Source organism: Propithecus coquereli, unplaced genomic scaffold (assembly GCF_000956105.1).
Source record: "Propithecus coquereli isolate 6110/MARCELLA unplaced genomic scaffold, Pcoq_1.0 Scaffold47, whole genome shotgun sequence".
Taxonomy (NCBI): domain Eukaryota; kingdom Metazoa; phylum Chordata; class Mammalia; order Primates; family Indriidae; genus Propithecus; species Propithecus coquereli.
Window position 1 is genome coordinate 7,303,350 of NW_012150507.1, and position 19,710 is coordinate 7,323,059.

At 35.8% G+C, this 19,710-nt stretch overlaps 1 protein-coding gene across 1 annotated transcript in view; it reads left to right on the forward strand.

Annotated features, from left to right (window-relative positions):
• Positions 1-19,710, forward strand: part of MAP3K1 (mitogen-activated protein kinase kinase kinase 1, E3 ubiquitin protein ligase) — a 76,552-nt gene that overhangs the window by 30,415 nt on the left and 26,427 nt on the right. Inside the window, exons 2-6 of the mRNA XM_012655318.1 lie at positions 9,674-9,824; positions 12,882-13,082; positions 16,765-16,965; positions 17,374-17,490; positions 17,862-18,010. Coding sequence (XP_012510772.1) covers positions 9,674-9,824; positions 12,882-13,082; positions 16,765-16,965; positions 17,374-17,490; positions 17,862-18,010 — 819 coding nt within the window. The remainder of the gene's footprint in view (positions 1-9,673; positions 9,825-12,881; positions 13,083-16,764; positions 16,966-17,373; positions 17,491-17,861; positions 18,011-19,710) is intronic.

A 19,710-nucleotide genomic window follows, 5' to 3' on the forward strand; every position in this document is an offset into this window, starting at 1 on the left:
GACCATATTGATCTTAAACTCCCTAGAAAACATTAGCTCTCAGAAAATAGTTTACATTAAGCCTGATAGGTTTTCCCAGTTCCTGGATAGTGAGCATCACTCACCCTGGGAAGATAGGTTACAAGTAGTAGTTCAGAAGTACTTACAGAGGTGATCGCTTTGATGAGTGAGAAAAGTTTTTAAAAAATATTTAGTCTGAGTAGGAGTAAATTTCCAGAGCCAGCCAGGAACTTTGCAGTTCATTTGTCTTGTCTGTCATACATAGTGGAACAGCATTGTTCTTCTGTCACTAGGTTTTCACATAGAGTCTGAGGTGCGGATTCATACAGAATCACCAAACTCACATTTCCATCCACTTGTGATCATTTTTATAATTTTCACTTGTCTATGTGAATACTGCCAACAAATTTTTGTTTATAATTTGTGGCAAGTCAGTGGATTTCATTGAACTTGAGCCTCAGGTCACTATAGAACAAATAACATGTTGGCTTCACTTTAGCCTTATTTGTTTTCTTTTATGCCCATGCACAAGGGGTGTTAACTTGAAGAAATGTGTGCCCTCACCTCCTGCTTTTTCTCCTCAGCTGCTTTTTTCAAAATAATCTTACCTGATCTCAAATTGCTAGTCTTTCTGGATTTTCATTTCCTTACCAGGCTGACTTGATTACTAACTTGATTTGTCTCATCCCTTTTAGTTTTCTTTAAAATCCCTATCAACTTTAATAGTCATTGCATATTCTTGATTGTTTCTGCATAGCTACTTCTCGGTCCCCATCCCCACCCCCCTGAATTCTGTTGTGTATTTGACTTGTCTGAATTATCCTTTCCTCCTGGAAACTTTTAACTTCCATTGCAATTTAAAGTTTTCTCAGACCTGTCAATGCACATGATTGTTTCCATGGCTTGACAAAATATTTATTTCATTCTTTTATAAATTTGTTGATTTTTATATTCATCTATTAACAGATTTAGAAGGAAGAACTGTTGTTTTTCCAGATTTGAATAGGACATCTCATTTCTATTATTGAGTGATGTCATCAGTAATGCATATTAGAGTGATTTGTTGTGGTACGTTAATAACTGGAATGTGGTGGCTTCTAATGGAATCTGCTAGCTACGTTTCTGAGAGACATAGGTGTACCAAGGAAACACCCTAACCAAGCTTTTGCACTATTGCTTTATTTTCTTTCTGGGACTAGGCAGGTGTATAGAGGTGATTTAGAAAATCTTTCTGTGGTTGGATTCTTGGCTTAGGGGTATGATTCTCACTTTCAGTGCCAGAAAATGTTTTTGTGTTTTTTCTTTTTCTTGGTTTAGTTAGGTTTCAGCCACAGAGAATATAGCCCCTTTAGTTTGATGATATTTAGTCGTATATGAACATGTCCACCTGAAGGTCTAGCTTTGTCGTTTTTACCTTAAATGTGTCAATAACTTTAGAGGCTGTTCAAGTATATCCAAAATGTGTGTGTTGATTTTACAAGATCTACTTTTCATGCAAGGTAGTTTCCTCAAAATTGTATTTGAATATTTCTGTGATTACTTGTGACTAAGAAAGATGCCTTTTAATTGTAAAATAGTCTTAAGTAGAGTTCAACAAAAATGCACTTGATAAAAGAAGACAAACTAGAATCTTTTTATCCACTTAATAATCTATCATCTGCTCATTTTAGTAGTGTCCTAGTCTATAGTTGTCAATATTTTATGTTTTAGTGTCTGAAATTTTTGTAGCACACAGTTTGAGTTACCAATAATAATTTACTTAGAGATTCCTTAGAGTTTATTCGATACTCTGTAGAATATCAGTTGCTTTAAATATATTTATATATTTCTAACATATAAGAATATATAGTGTAGGAGAACTATATAGTTAATACAGAGTTTAATTTTTGATTCACTTATCTTCTCTATAGTGAGACTTGGGCATGTAGTTTACTCCACAGACATGGTCAAAGATAATTGTCTGCCCAAAAACAGAAAGAAAAATCCATATAGAGTTGCTACCTTTAAGCATGGTTTGATACTGACTAGTAGTTTTCTGCCTTTTGTAAATTCCCTGTTATTATATTTGCATGATTATTGTTAAACTAATCATTTACAAATACCTAATTTAGAAGTAGGAAAAGCTTTTGAATATTCTTCCTTTTCTCTTTGAAATTGTTTACATGTCCCCAGAGGCACTAATTTGTGGTAGAAGTTATGGCTTGTTAAGGGATGTGTGTGTCCATTATGAGTGATAATACAACATCTGCACAGTGCTATTTCCTAGATCTTTGTTGATTAGAAATGATAACCAGCTAGTCTGACTCTGAGTCAGTGTTTATCAAGCCCGAGACATCTGCTGCTCTGGGTGCTTTGTTGTAGCTACAGGGAAAAGGCCCTGCCTGCAAAGAACTTACCTTTCCTTGCCTGGGTCAGCTAATGAGTGGACATTTGCAGTATGATTATCCATTAATACGTTGTTTCGGTTTAATTTTGGTTAATTTCATATATATTCTTTATGTTTCTATGCCATGTCCTACTTTTCAAAATCCTATAATTTGTGCTAAAGAATACTTTTTTAATTTTAAACTCAAATGGTATGATATTCTAATGGAAACTACTCTATGATTTCAGTCAGGTAAATGAATTTATAGTATGTTCATGACATATATAATATTTTATAAATATGAGTCAATCAAAATCACTAGGGTGGTATTATTAAACTGCTTATATTCATTGTTTATAATTATATTATTGTCTTTTTAATTTGACTTCCATATTAATTAACTTTTTATGTAATCAGAACATGAGCTTTTTGAGGGTGAATTCTGTTCCTGTATTCCTCAAAGGGCTAAATAAGGAGATTTGCACACAATACTAGAAATGGTCCCCCCCATAAAGCTTTCTGATAGAGAGTCAATATATTATAAAACTGATTATGTGATGGCCACACCCATATTAAGAAATCATCAATTCTTTGTTGTGCTAAAGGAGGCATTTTACTCTATATGGGGGATGAAAGTAGTACCTGTTTCTTGTTATAAATAAGTAAAAATTGTGCCATCTTTAGTTTTCAAGGTCAAACATTACCGAATATAATCTGGAATAAAATCTTTTGGAAACTAATTTTCATAATGTGAGCCATTTTTATTCAGTTATTTCTTATGTAAACCTAGATATATTATAAATCTTGTGTTATATAAAGATGGAAAGGTTACCCTTACCAATGGCTTTATTTAATCCTGCTTGCTCAGAAGAGGGAATAGGCCAGCAGTTGCCAATAACAGTATATCTCTGGAGAAACTATCCTGCTGAAAAACAGAATTGTCCCAGTATTGAGATACAGATTTTTCATTTTTGTATGCAGGTGCCTCAGGTCTAGGTTGGTAAGCACTTGTAAATATTCATTTTCCTTTTGTTCTGTAGAAGACACAGACTGTGAAGTCATTCATATCTGAGTTTAGATCGTGTCTTTTTTATATATAGACTTTATCACCTTGAACATGTAACTTAACCTCCCGTACCTTTTTTCTCATCTGTAAAGTGGGATAGTAAGAGTCTCATCTCATGGGATTTGACAGCCATAACCCGTGTAGAGCTGTTAGCGCAGTGCCCTGTCCATGGGAAGGCATGTTAGCCTTTCTGTTTCATCACACTCTCTCCCCATCCTTACCTAAATCATTCCTTCTCCTGCCTTTTACCCGGAAACTTTGAAATGTCCCACAATGGACTAGTATTGTTTTAGGAGGCAGTTCCTCCCTTGCCGTCCTCTTCCCTTGGTAACAGAGCTTGTGAGTTGTGGTAGTATGTGAATTTCTGCTGGTATGAGGACTTCACAAGTGGACCTCAGTTGGGTGGCTCTGAATTGTGCCCGTCCAAAATAATCCAGTGTATTCCAGGGTTCCTTGAGATTCCTTGAATACTAAGAGAATCAAGATTCTCTCTATATTGAGTTATCCATAATCTAAACTGTTATGGAAGTCTTTATTTATACTAAGGTTAAATCTCATTAATTCCAGAAAGGTTTTATATGATCATTATAGTCTTGGTTGCTCCTATGACAGTCAAATGCTTAATAATGAAGAAAATTAATGTGTTTCTTTGATTCTTATAATAAAATAGTCACCATCATAAAAACTTATAAAATTTGTATTATCATCAAATAGACAACAGCACAGATATCTGAGTGCTGACTTTTAAAAATAAAATCAAACGTGGCAGTGACCAACCGTAGCAGTGAAGAGAACAGGCTCTGGAGTCAGACCTGTGGGGGTTTGAATTCTGGTCCTGCTACTCACTCACAAACTGTGTGACCCTGAGCATGTAACCCAGCCTCTGCAGCCTCAGATGACAACGACCTCACAGGGTTGTAGGGAGGGTGAAGTAAGTTAATGCATGTAAAGCACTTAACATCTTGTCTGGCATGTAACATAACTTTTCTATTATGATGCAGTCTGGCAGTTATTTCTCCATATCACTGGTCGTTGACAAATGCGATATTTCCATGCTAACAATGAACCATTTAATAAATAACTTCTAAAAATTATAGTAGACTTGGTAGGATTCTATCTTTGAGTGTTTATTGAATGTCCTCTGTGTAACAGGCATTATGCAGAACTAGTATTTTAGTCAGGCTCTTTGGGGTTTTAGGGAGTAGAATTGTGTTAGGGTTTATTTCACTTCAAAGTAAAGAATCCCTGAAGAAGTTTCCTCCATCACAGCACATACACACGGCCCCTGCACAACTAGTCATTCATCACCCAGGATGGTGTAGAACTGGCTCTCGTCATGTAACAGCTTATCAAGGGGCCCAAGTGCAACTCTTACATTTACTTCTATTGCTTCTCCATCTCTACATCTTCCTTCCGACTAATGTCTTTCCCTTCTTCCTTGTTTCTGTCTCATTGCTTCTACTTACTACCTTGCGCCGTTTCTCTATTTGGTGCCATTCTTCCTGCAATGACTCTATCCACGTATCTTGCTGTTAGACTCACAGAGATCTAAGATGTGTAACAGCATCCAGTATTTGAGGGTCTTTGGCCCAAAGCACATTCTTGGAGCAGCCAGCTGCAGACTGCGGGAGGGGTTCAAATGTATAGTGCGCCCTAAGCATCAGCACCGCTGTCAGAAGGTGGCTGGGCCGGCCCCTTGACTTCCCAGAAGTGGGCATTGTGTTAGGTACTTTTTGTGGTCTGTCCCGGACATGTGGCAGTGATAGAAAAATGAATAAGATGTAACCTGTCCTGGAAGAGCTTGCAGTGTGATGAGGGAGGCAGATATTTAAACATAGATTTAATTTTATGATATATTATCATTAATATTTAGCATGCCAAGGAAGAGAATAGAATGGGGGCAGGAAATTCTTTACTGAAGGAATATGAGATGGCAAAGGCTATTCCTGGCCAAAAAAGAGGAAAAAACATCTGCAAAAGACAAGTATGAAATACCTTGGTATGCTTAGGAACTTTTCTGGTGCTGTGAGAAGAGAGCAGTGGTTGGCATTTCAGGAGCTCCGGGAAAAGGGTGTAGTTTATGGTACTGATGAAGTTAGTAACATTATTAGATGCAGAACTAGGGAAAAAGATAGTGTAGAAGAAGGGAGGAAAGATCTGTAAGAGAGACAGTACCACTGGCAGTGGCTCGCCCCACAGCAGGTTGGATAAAGGGAGGATCAGCTGGTTTCCCTGAGAAGGGGCCATTGAAGCATCTCAGGTTTTAGCAGTTGAGTTCTGCAGTTCTAGAAAGACTCTAGCACTAGAAACCATACTCGGGGGAGAAAGTGTCCTTCCAGTTCTCCGTCAGTCACAAATTCATTCTGAGGAATGTTTAGAAACCAAAAAAGAAAGAAAAGAAACCTCATGTTTCCTAAATTTACAGGAAAGAAAGATAAAGCCTGATCTGTAACAGTGTTTAAATTTCTCATATTTATCTGGCTAAAATTTTATTTGTTAAGTCTTCAAGGTCGTTTTTCAGAACACATTGTTTGTCTTGCTAAAATCTGTTATCTTTAAAAGTCAGAAATATACAAGCTGTTATTTTAATTAAAATAACAGGTGTGTTTCCAGGTAATAGATACGGCAGAAATAACTCTCCAAAACATTCACGTTTAACCAACATGAATTAGAGGTGGCTCTCATCTCTCAGTGACTTTGAAGCTGTTCAGATTAGCTTTGGTTTACAAAAATTTTTTTTTTCTGTTATAGCTGTGATATTAATTGGATGACAAATGCTGCTATATATGCACACACACAATCATTTGGTATTAATAAAAATAAAAAGCCTATATAATATATACACACACACACACACACACACACACACACACATGGTCTATGAAGATATGTTAAGATTATAGCAAAATAATACAAATATGTGAGAAAAACTCGTTTTTCTTCCCAGTTTGGTTTCCTTTTCAGAGACAAAAGAAACTAAGTAGGTATGGTTTCTTCCAGGCAAGTGGAATTGGATTTACTATATATTTCATTGATTCTGAGATCCAGGTGGTTGTAAACCGTACCATTATTTTATATACCATGAAGGAGTAAAAACCGTGCCAATTAAATTACAACAACATTTGATTGTAAGGGGCATTCAGATTTCAGATACTAAGATGTGGAAAAAAATACACATTTTAGAATTAATGATATGTATATAATTATTACTTACAAAGAGACTTTGGTTTATATTTGCAGGTTAATTTAGGAACAATGAAAATTATTCCACTGAATAACATAAATTGCACATTTAGTCTCAAATACACAACTATAAAAAGTTAATAATATGAATAGTTGTTAAATTTTAGGACTGCCAAAAGATGTTAATGAATGATCATTCCTTTAAAATATGTTTTGTTTTTCTTTTATTTCAGCATAAAATATGTGTTAATACTTATTATGAGCCAGATGTGGTTAGGTGTTAGGTATACAGATGGAAAAAATGGGTGGTCCCTGCACTCATGGGGCTTACAGTTCATGAGGGAGGGAGAGAGAATTTGCAGACTGCAGTGACCACGTTAAAAGGAAAAATACTAGTGCTGTGAAAGAATGGAACCGGGAGTTCCTGAGATTGGGAAGGTCTCTGAGTTGAGGAAAACCTAAAGACTAGGAAACAGCCTGTGCAGAAGCCCTGAGTAGGAAAGATCTTGAGGTAATTGAGGCAGTGAAAGAAGCAGAAGGATGGGGTGCAGGTCTGGGTGACATGAGTTGACATTTCGAATTTTAGACTAAGCCCAGGGGGAGGAAACCACTGGAGGATGTTAGTGGAGGGCATGGCCCTGGCTGCTCTGTGAAGCCTGGATTGGAGAGGAGTAAGATTCAGAGTGAAGAAGCCCCCTTAGGAGCCTGTTACTAGTTCCAACCAGTATGAGTTAGCAGCTGGAACTGGGGGTTGTGAATGGAAGGTATGTTTTCTTGAAGATTATTTGCCAGTATTATAAAAATGTTAATTCGTATACATTTTGACTTAGCAATTCTATTTCCAGGAGTTTATTCTGAAGAAATAGTCTCAGATATGTGTAAAAGTTCAGCTACTACTGTGCTCATCCCAATTATTTATAGTAAGATATTGAGATAATAGTGTTTTCGGTCAAGTAGAGAGGAAAGAAATAAACCGTGCAGACTTCAAGGAGGCCACATCATCCAGGGAGATCTGCTTAGACAGGGAAAGTCCTCTGTGTGTTTGGGTGGGTGCCAGGAACAGAGACACTGAAAATGCAGAACAGAGAACAGATACTCCTGAAACAGATTTGGGGGAAGAGAGACATGTAGGACCAGAGGGAAGAAGATGAGCACCTTTGTCAGGAAGTGGAGAACTTCTGGTGTAAGAATGCACTGCAGTTCCACTGTGGGACTTATTTTTGGAGAACTAGCCTGGGAACCAAGCCACACCTTGCAGCATTGTTACTGGAGGGGAAAAGTGTTTGCTTTTCATACTAGAGACTTGTAAGTGAATTTTTGGTATGCAGTCAGCTCATAAATTCAATTGCTTATAAATCTGAGCTTCCTGGATTAAGAATTAACTGAACAGGATGGATTTTGGGGAAAACATTTCTCTCTGCCGCATGTTCTTCACTCTCTCACCTCTCCCTGTCTGTCTTCTCTGCCTTCTTCCCTTTCCTCCCACCTCTCACTCTCTTCCTCTTTCTCTCTCTTTCCTTCCTTTTCCTTTGTCCTACACATACCCCTAACATTTATATTTTATAATACAATCAGAACATGAAAAGCAGCCAAACACTTCTAAGTAAATGAGATAATAATCCTTTTTAAAAAAAACTTTTAAATCTCATATTGCTTCTTTCTGTGTGATGGTTTTCATACCTGTGTGGTGGACATGTTTTACTATATGGTCTTAATTCCCATTTGCAAGTTTCAAATCAAATGATGCATGCTCTTTGTATTCCTGAAAATATCTAGGCCAGCCTGACACAGAGGTGTTTAATATGTTAATTTCCACTTCCCTCACAGTATTGACACTTCAGTGAAGCCCATTAGCCATTTCCTTTCTAGTGCATATTTGTTTTTAAGTAGATTTTTTCCTTTTATACGTATATGTTAATAATATATATTTACATATATATATTTTTTTATTGGCTCTCTGAAGATACTACTTCATAGTTTTGATTAGCTGGAAAATTCTTAGAGGAGTTTGAATGTGACTTTTTAGTTAGCTTGAGGTTATCATCTCTGGTATTTCCTTGAGTACATCCTTTTCCTATCAGTGTAGAAAAATCACTTCTCTAGCTTTATAGACTTTCCAAAATAGTTATTGAAGTTACCTTAGTATTTTTAAAATTGTTATTTCTTACAGAGTGCAGTTGCTTTAACTGCTTCCTTATGAGAGCCAGGTTTTAAGACCTGCATATGGTATGTGTGTATATGTACATCTATATATGCACATGTGGATATTAGTTTCTTTTAATTGATTTATTAGTTTATTTTAAGTGATTTTTTGTGAGCTTGATGCTTTACTTGTTAGGCTTTGTAGAGTTAATTCTCAAAAGTTCCTAGTTTAGAGATTTTTTATTCTGGCAAATTCACACCATTTTATGAAGTAAAGGTCAAAACGTTTATACCAGGTAGTTTTTACTCTTTAGATATTGAGTACCCCAAATGCTTTGTCATGGAATTACATGAAAATACAAATTTAATCATTTAGGCTTTGAAAAATTATTTCAGGATCAAAGAAGATGTAGTTTAGTTTCACCTAGTTTATTAAATATTTATATAGCTTATTTCAGAAAAAGAGCGTATCTGTTAGATTCTGTCTGTGTTGACTTAAATGACTGGAAATCCTGAGATTCCAGTAAGATACCCTTCCAAATATTTGTTACATACATAGAATTAGAAACAATGCAATCTTCATGAATGTATTTGTCGTTAACCTAATGCTTAATATCTTAGGATCCATTTTGTTAACTACCTGGGAACAAAGATCTGCATTAATATTAGTAAGTTTACACCTTCTAAATAGAACCTTTCTTTTTAAAGGCATTATTAAACTTAATAAGTTGAACAGTACAGTAATATATAATTCACAATTTTTACATATTTTGCTTAAATCATTTTTTTTTAGTGGCTATATTTTTGGTTACATGTCCATTGGAAGTAAAAAATAGGACCATCCTGCTCTGTTAGTTCTTGGAAATTATTTCTCATATATAAATTTCTCATTCTCCTTGTCTCTCCCTCCATTTTAGTCGCGAGATGGAGAATAAAGAAACTCTCAAAGGGTTGCACAAAATGGACGATCGCCCAGAGGAACGAATGATCAGGGAGAAACTGAAGGCGACCTGCATGCCAGCCTGGAAGCATGAGTGGTTGGAAAGGAGAAATAGGCGAGGCCCTGTGGTAAGTGGCTGTGGGTTACCTGCTTTAAGGAAGGAAGGATAGGAGGAAATGGAAAATTCAACATAAATAGATCCTCTCATAAACTTTCTTCTTTGTTTTAAATGCAGTGGTTTTGTTTGCTTGATATTCTGGCTGCTTGGAACAAATCATAATTAAAACTATGCTCATTAAGCAACTTAAACTGCCTGGGAACTTAACTGTGTTTTGGTGGAAGGCTAAATGCTTAAAGCAACACTGCCCTCTAATGTCAATATCTAAAATCCTTTTATTAGAGTTTTATACTGTACTTTCTAACTTTAACACATTGACTGCCGTAGGAGTTGTATTCAACTCAGGCTAGTTTTGAGCCCAGGGCCTCGTGGAGCAAACCCTACAGTTGGTTCATGAAAGTCTTACTTGTTGATGTTCTTATTGTTACAATTACTATTGACAATTTAATTCTAAAAACATGGATTGCATTGCATATAACTCACACACAGAAAAGAAGAAAAAATAAAAAATTAGAAAGGATCGTTTGTTTTAATAAAATACCGTGGCCCCAAGGAAAAATTTTTTTATAGTGTGGCAGTCTATGTGTTATAAAAGCAGTTTTCCCAATTTATTTTAGATGTTTTATCTCTTAAGGTAGGATCCAAGGACCTTAGTTCCAGAAATCTTCTAGGAAAGAAAAAATTTAATAGGCCCTTTGAGATTTAAGATAAATTAAAAATTTATAGGGTTTGGCAAAAGGAAACCTAGATTCCTAGATCAGGAAAGGCAAGGATACTCCATCCTTTGCTGTGGTTATTCTCTTTTAAAGTATGAGAATACCATTATGAAATGTGTGTCTTCATTCTTACAAAGGAAGTGGTAGATCCAATTGTTACAGTGTCCCAGCACCAATCTGTACCAGCTAGCTTTTGTTTATTTTGTTCTTTTTAAACAGATACGGCAACTTAAGATTCATCTAAACTTCAATAGAAGTCTAAACTACAACCTTGCCAAGTGATCATCTAGCCCTACATTCATCCCATATGCCTGCTTAAGTTTAAACTAAAATTAATTAAACATAAATAAAAGTAAAAATTTAGTTCCTCAGTCTTACCATATTTCAAATGCTCAATAACCACATGTGGCTAATGGCTACCTTTTGGACAGTGAAATTATAGAGCATTTCCATCATCTGAGAAAGTTCTCCTAGATGTCTAGTAGTGACTAGTATCTGACTTAAATATCTCACTGACCCCTGAGGCTTTGGGCACCCTCATCATTGAGCTGCAGTCTGTCGTGCATGTGCTACCCACCAGTTCTAATTCTAACCCGTGGAGCTATACAGCATAAATCCAATTGTTGTTCTACATATCAGGTTTTTTAGCCACTGTGGGACCCATGGGTTCTTTCCTTCCCAACTAAGCTTCTACATTTCTTCCATTTATTACTCACATGAGGTAGTATAGTGAGAACTCCTTGTCATTTTAGTTATTCACATCAGAGGATGAAGGTGAAGAAATCAAGGATTTATCTTGGAGAAGAGAAAGTTCTATTGAAACATCTTGTAGAAGGTGACAGGGGCGTTATTTCTACTCAATCAATATAAATAACTTTTGATCAATTAAAGCCATCTGAAGTTTAAATGCTGCTTTTTGAGCTCTTGAGCTGGAGATGTTCAAACATAGCTTAAATCCTTTAAGAATACCCTAGGACATAAATCACATCCTTTTAAAAAGCCAACCATTTGTCCTTTATTACACCCAAACTAAGAATATCTATTTTCTAAGACCAGAGTTTGTTTTTTCTCCCTGTCCACTTTCTAGCAAATACCTAAGTACATTATCTATATATAGGACAGGAGTGAAGAGGGAAGAGATGTATAAAATAAGATGCATAACACATAGTCTTTAAGCTTAATTACACTACCCTACATTTTATGGTTTACAGATTTCATATTATCTTTCAGAAGTTTACTGTCTACTTGGGAGATCTGATTTTGTTTATATGTTTTATGTAAGTTGCATCAAATTCTTCTTGAAATATAAGTAAGGTGTAAATATCTCCAAATAGGAAAATAAGACTTGTATACAATGAATAAGAATAGAGTAATAAATGAAATATCACAAAACAATTTGTGACTAGGCACCAAATGTGGGGGAGAGGCAGAAGAGCAGTAAGGACTTTGGAGAGAGAAAGAATGTCAGACTGGTAGACTGAAGGGAGGTTTCATAGCAGGTAGGGTTTTAACTGAACATTAAGAGATGGGTAAGTTTTTCCCAGGTGAAGGTGTGCTGCATGGGGCGCTGCAGCTGGAGATGGGGATTAGGAGGGAGAGTGTGAGTGAAAGCACAGGAGGAGGAAAGGTTAGGCACTTGGTGGGCACAGAGACTGGCCGTGGAACAGGAGCAGTGGAAGAAAGGCAGGAAAGGTCTGCAGAGCTTCAGCTGTACTAAGGCTGTAGTTTGGCCTTTTGGTCATGGCTGGATTAGATCTGAGAGCCCTAATATTTAAAAAAAAAAAAAAAAAAACAGATCTTGTAAACTGCATTTCTGCTTCAGAGATTGGTCTTTAAACTTCTGAACTCTTTGGTTTTCTGAGATGTATGTCTAACCCATTGTAATGTAACGTTTTTAAAAAACCAAGGCAAAATGGTTTACAGCTTGTAAAATTATGCCCAGTATTGTTTTCAAACAAAAAACATCTGGATCTTCAATCTAGTTGAATAAACTATAACTATAGACGTTGTAAGTGCTTATTTTCCACATTTGTTTGCTAACCTTTGATTGTTGATTGTGAATGTTAAATGAATTAGGGCCTATGTTAACAGATACTACCATTTCTAAAATTTTGTACAATAATATTTTAACTAGTGATAAATCCTAAAAGACTGAAATTTGTATAGATAAAAACGGTCATTTACATTAATGGCTTAAAGTAGTACTAAATAAAGTTGACATATTGTCTGGTATATTGGTTTAATATTTCATAATAAAAACTCATTAAGTTAATTTCCTTGTCTATGATGTTTAAGTTTACTTACCTTTTATATTCTTAAGTAATCAAAATAATGGAATACTTTTGATTCAGGTGGTAAAACCAATCCCTATTAAAGGAGATGGATCTGAAATGAATAACTTGGCAGCTGAGTGTCTGGGGGAGGGCCAGGCGAGCACCACTTCACCAGCCCCCAAAGGCCGACGCAGTCCTTCTCCTGGCAGCTCCCCATCAGGTCGCACGGTGAAATCAGAATCTCCGGGAGTAAGGAGGAAACGAGTTTCCCCAGTGCCTGTAAGTTAATGTTTCAACAAATATGTTAGTTTCTATAATTTTTAGACTCATTTATAACGTAGAAAACACTGGCCAGCCATCTGTTAAAACATCAGTTTTCAAAATATGATCTACAGACCCCTGGGGGGAAGATGGTTCCTGAGACCCTTCCTGGGGTCCATTAGGTCAAAACTAATTTCGTAAGAAAACTGAGGTGTTGTCTGCCTGTTTCACTGCATTGATAATTGCAGTGGTGCGTAAAGCTGCTGGTGCCTTCGCCCAGTTTAAAGCTAATGACTCTAGAAATTGTATTCTTCATTGTCGTGTATCAGCCATTAAGGAAAAAAATGCCAGTTTCACTTAAGAGTGCCTTTGACGAAGAAATAGAATTTAATTTTGTTAAATCTCAACTCTTATTAAATATACACTTTTTTAATATTCTGTGTGAATAAATGGGTATTTGGCAGACATTTTCCTTAGGATGAATTGAGACTGACACTTCAAGGAAAACAACTAAAATGTTTTTCACTTTAGTTGAAGTTGAGATTTCAAAGCAAAAATTAGAATTTTAGAAAACTCAACTCCACCAATGACTTTTCTAATGAGATTGGTGATCTCAACTGTGATATTTTTAAATACATTGTATAATGAAATTATGTGAACATTTGGAAGATAGGCATAACTTAGTGAACCAATATTTTCCAAATGACCAGTGCATGATAATAACAAAATCATTCATAGGTTAAGGATCCATTCAAAGCGTGAGATATACCATTTGGATTTTTAACGTACCAGTAGGAAACATTTGTTGATGTGGTTTCAGATTCCATATTACAGCTGCTTTTAAGAAACCACTTTTTGAGCTTTGGTGTAGTATCAAAGAAGAATATTCAGAATAATTTTAAAAGGCTATTAAAATAACTTTTTTCTTTTACTGCTGCCTATGTGTGTGAGGCCAGGTTTTCTTTCACGTGCTTTAATCAAAGCATCATGTCACAGCAGATTGAATGCAGAAGCAGCAATGAGAATCCAGCTGTCTTCTGTATTAAGCCAGACATCAAGGAGATTCTCAAAAAAAAAAAAAAATGTAAATTCATGACTAGTGGTGGAAATGCATGTTAAAACTTACTTTCTAAATTTAAAGAGCAAATGAGTGAATGGAAAAATGGTTGAGAGAGTGACCACAAGGGGAAGTTTTGGTTTTCTTCAGATCTGGAGTTGTTAAAGCATATAAATCCTTAAAAAAGCACATTTAAAGTAAAAGTTTTTAAAGCAATACCCAAGGTGCCCAACAATATTTGCTGACTCTGTGTTGAAACACCTTTAAATTAACTATTAATTTTTTTTTATTTAAAACAATAATAATGATTTATTAGCTCATGAATCTGCAAAGTAGGCAGGGCTCAGCCGGGGTGATTTATGTCTGCTCCCGTGGCATCTACTGAAGCTGTGATGTCCAAGACTTCACTCTTACGCTGGTTGCTTCAGCTGCAATGCTAGGACAGTTGGGGGCTATCGGCATCTCTTCCTCATAGCATGGTGGCTGGGTTTCAGGAAGGCAAGTCCCAACATGCAGGCTCTCTCAAGCCTCCACTTGCATCATGTTTGCTAATGCCTTACCCAAAGCTGATTACATGCCCAAACTCAGAATCAATGTAGTAGGGGACCACACAGGAGTGTAAATACTGGGAGGGATGTGGGTGATTCATGGGGGCCATCAAAGTAAAAGTCTACTGTAAGGTTAAACAGAATTATATCTTCCCTCCCCCCACTCCACCCCACCTTTGGGCATATATGCTAGACAAAGTTACCCCTTCATTCTTTTTAACAGCTACATAGCCTTTCATTATCTGGATAAATCATAGTTTATTTAATGAATTACATATTAATGGACATTTATAGTCCTAACCTTTTGTTACTAACAGTGCTCCAAAAATATTTCCCTGTGTCATCTTACAGATCTGTGAGCATATGCATAGGCTGAGTACCTAGCAGGTCAAAACGACATGTGCATGTGTATTTGGTTTTTTTGTTTCTTTTTACTTTTTAGTAACTGCCTTTAAAAAAATGGTTTTGATATTAATATATAATTCATATACGATACATTCACCTGTTTTAAATTGTACAATTCAGTGTTTGCTAGTATATTCACAGGGTTATGTAGCCATCACTACAGTCAATTTTTAAACATCTTTATCACCCCCCTAGAAGAAACTCCAGACCTGTTAGCAGTATTAAAGCAAAATAAGCAGGAGGCCATTAGCCTGAGACTGTTTGTGTACCCAGAAACCAAACCAAGCTTTGGCCAATCACAAACCACCAGCCAGCCTGTTGGTTATACAACTAGGGGTCCTCTCAAGACACCATTCCCAAATAAGGCAAACAACTGGCTGTAGCCAATCAGGCAATTTCTTTGCTTTGTGTTCAGCATATAAAAGCTGGCTGTTCTACATGCTATATCAGAGCTCTCTGAACTCTTGTGGTTTTGAGTGCTACCTGGTTCATGAATCATTATTTGCTCAAATAAACGCTGTTAAATTTATTTTGTCTAAAGTTTTCTATTTAACAGCAGTCTCTCTCCAGCCCTAGGCAATCACTGATATATTTTCTGTCTCTGTATAATTTGCCTAATCTGGACATTTCATATAAATGGAACCATATTAAATATAATAGGCAATCTTACATGACTGGCTGCTTTCACTCAGTGTCATGTTTTCAACATTCATCCATGTTATAGCATGCATTAGTACTCCATTTTTAATTGCAGAGTAATATTCTATTGTATAGGTATACCACATTTTGTTTATCTGTTCATCAGTTGATGAATATTTGGGTTGTTTCCACTTTTTGGCTGTTGTGAATAATGCTGCTATGAACATTTGTGTTCCCACACAAGTTTTTGTGGGGACGTATGTTTTCATTTCTCTTGGGTTTATACCTAGAAGTGAAATTGCTGGGTCATATGTTTAACATTTTGAGGAACTGCTACACTGTTTTCCAAAGCAGCTACACATTTTACATTCTACCAGCACTGTATGTATGAGTGTTCACTTGCTTCATGTTTTTACCAACATTTATTATCTTTATATAATTAGGCGTCCAAAACAACTGGAATCTCTAGTGGACATTGATGGAAAGATCAAGTTCTAGGAAAATTAGTAGAGTGTCGTGAGAGTGACATATATTACCCTCACGCCACAGGAGAGTTTTTATCAGCTTCCAGTAAGATGTTTTAATTGAGGAAGAGTCTCTACAAAGTGTACTTTGGGAGGAATTCCAAAGCAGTGTTTGTAAATTACCAGTTATAGAAGAGCATTTAATAAAGCCTTACATAGGTGGGATGTTTAATTTTTGCCACTAGACATTTTGTCTGCTTATGGTGTATACTTTTTGTGCTTTTTATTTTGGTTTACATAATACTTTTCAAAGAACCCAAATGTTTATAGAATAATTTGTAAAATTGCCACATGGTTGTCGCTCTCAGCCAAATATTTGTCATTAATTGTAGGAATGACTGAGATTTTAAAAGTTCACCTGAGACGAGTATATCAGACAAATGCATTTTGCCTCACTTTGTTTCATTATATTTTGAGGCATTTTTTCAGAATATAATCTGCCCCATGACTGTCTGGTATGACCTTTTTTGGATAAGTTTCTTATCAAGAAGTGAGAAACTTACCCAATAAAAAATAATGTTGCGAAGTTTCAGAGTGGCAGAATCACACCACCCCGAAGAGCCCCGTCACCAGATGGCTTCTCACCATACAGCCCTGAGGAAACAAACCGCCGTGTGAACAAAGTGATGCGGGCCAGGCTGTATCTACTACAGCAAATAGGACCCAACTCTTTCCTGATTGGAGGAGACAGCCCAGACAATAAATACCGGGTGTTTATAGGGCCTCAGGTAGGATTTATCACCTTTTTACATTTCATTAGTATCTGGTACTAACTCAAATTTACATACCATAATGTTCATAAAGTTAAATGTTAATTCCCTTTAGTAAACAAACTAAACCAAGTTTCAAATGTATTTGAGGCTAACGTTTTTCTTTAATGTATTTATGAGGTTTTCACTATGACTTAATATAGCTTAGAATACAAATTGGATCTATTTAATAAATTCAGTGAAAACTAAAAGATTAATTCATGGAGATAACTGTAGACTGTTCTTACATGTGAGGGTAATGAAGAATATGAATTAATAGAAACTTTAGTATAATAAACTTGGAAATATTTTTTTAAAGTGATAAACTTAGAAGTTCTGGTAGAATCACAGATTTATTAACCCGTAAGTTTTCTTCCAACTCTTCAGAACTGTAGCTGTGGGCGTGGAACATTTTGTATTCATCTGCTATTTGTTATGCTCCGGGTGTTTCAACTAGAACCTTCAGACCCAATGTTATGGAGAAAAACTTTAAAGAATTTTGAGGTAATTTTTTAGAAATGCTTTAGAATAAAATTGTCAAATTTTTATGGTAAATTCCTAAAAATTTTTCTTGTACTACATTTAAATAGGGATCATTTTGAAGGTGTGAAGGTATAAGAATTATTTGGTGTTTGTAAACGGTTCTCTTGTGATCTGTTGACTAATAAGTTTTTTCTTCTAGACTGAAAAAACGATAAAAACTGACCTGCTATAAAAAAATGTCGTTAGTAAACTATGTGTTCTTATTTTTGCCCTCTTAAATCAACTTTATGAAAAACTTACTCAAATAAAAGCTGAATAATTCAAACTCTAACAGTCTTCATATGTATATTTACGGCACAGATATCATTGTCACTGTCTCTTTCCAATGTTAGGTTGAGAGTTTGTTCCAGAAATATCACAGTAGGCGTAGCTCAAGGATCAAAGCTCCATCTCGTAACACCATCCAGAAGTTTGTTTCACGCATGTCAAATTCTCATACATTGTCGTCATCTAGTACTTCTACATCTAGTTCAGAAAACAGGTCAGTACTTTTTAAGGAATTAAAAGCATTAATCCAGTGTTACTTTTAATTTTAGGGGTAATTTTTTTGTATCTACTTGTTAAGTTGCTCTAAAATGATTTAATTATTCCAATGTACATTTCACAAGAAAAATCAGGTGGGCAGGTATAAAATACAAGTGACTACTGTTTATCAATAATTACTTTGTGCCAAGTACCTGGTATGTTGCCTCATCTTGTTCTTACAACAACCTCATTAGGTAGGTTTTAATTACTGTTTTATAGGTAATGAAGCTGAAGCACCGCATAATGGAAGGAAATGTCTATAGTTTTTTTAATAAATAAATTATATACAAGCCAAGATGGTTTTCCAAATTCACTTCAAATACAGGATTTTAAATTTTACGACATTATTACTTTATAGATATATTCAGGGAATCCTCATTACAGGTTATTTTATTTGTGAGAACATAAGCATGTTCTTCTAAATAAATAGACTAAGTTGCAATTAAGAGGAATGGTGGCCGGGCGCGGTGGCTCACGCCTGTAATCCTAGCACTCGGGGAGGCAGAGGCGGGCGGATCGTTTGAACTCAGGAGTTCGAAACCAGCTTGAGCAAGAGCGAGACCCTGTCTCTACTAAAAATAGAAAGAAATTAATCGGACAACTAAAAATATATAGAAAAAATTAGCTGGGCATGGTAGCGCATGCCTGTAGTCCCAGCTACTCGGGAGGCTGAGGCAGGAGGATCGCTTGAGCCCAGGAGTTTGAGGTTGCTGTGAGCTAGGATGATACCACGGCACTCTAACCCGGGCAACACAGTGAGACTCTGTCTCAAAAAAAAAAAAAAAAGAGGAATGGTAGCTGTTATATCACAGTTATTACTTAAAATCTATAGTGCTTCTCAAACTTTTCCATGGGCAAATTGCTGATAAGAATGAACTTATAGGCCTGAAGGATCTGAGATGTAGCCCAAAATGACAGATGTGAATTTTTTCTCAAGTCTGAAGTATTATCATAGTAATTGATGTGAATTTTCTTTCTAATCCATGATATTGCTTTATTAATTTTAATGTAAAAGTGAGTTTTTTAATTACTCAATAAAGGAGTGCTGCTTCTTTGATTTTAGGATCCTAGAGTTTTACAGGTTGTTTGGGACATTAAAGACTTTTAGTTTACATGGTTCAGTGATAAGTGAAGCCAAAAAAGGTAATAGAGCTCATTTGAGCAAAGGTATCACCAGAACCTAGGTATCTTGACTTCTAGTCCAAAGTTCTTCTCGTACTCCTGATCTCTTCTAAATAAAATGAAAAAATTGAGCTTTATTTCTCAAACTTCCTGACCCAAACTTATTGTAGAGCCTTTTTGCTTTTGATTGACAGTTCTGTAGCTTTTTATTTTGGAGAAAAATAACATGCTTAAAACTAGCTAGTGAAAGTTAAAATAGAAAGTTTTTCACTAAGGTGAAAAAAGATACTTCCAAATATGGGCTGGCCATAATGTGGAGGTTCTGTTGATTTATTTGGATTTGTATATCCGTGGGGAGAAGTCACGAAAGTTATAATCTTGATACACTGAGATTGTACTATGTAGATGGGTAGGTTTTCATTTTGTGTATTTGCATATTTTTATTTCTAAAGGCTAAAATCAATAAAAAGAAAACAAAAGGAAATTATCTGGAGATCTGATAACATAAAATTTTAAATGATATGTCAGAAATAA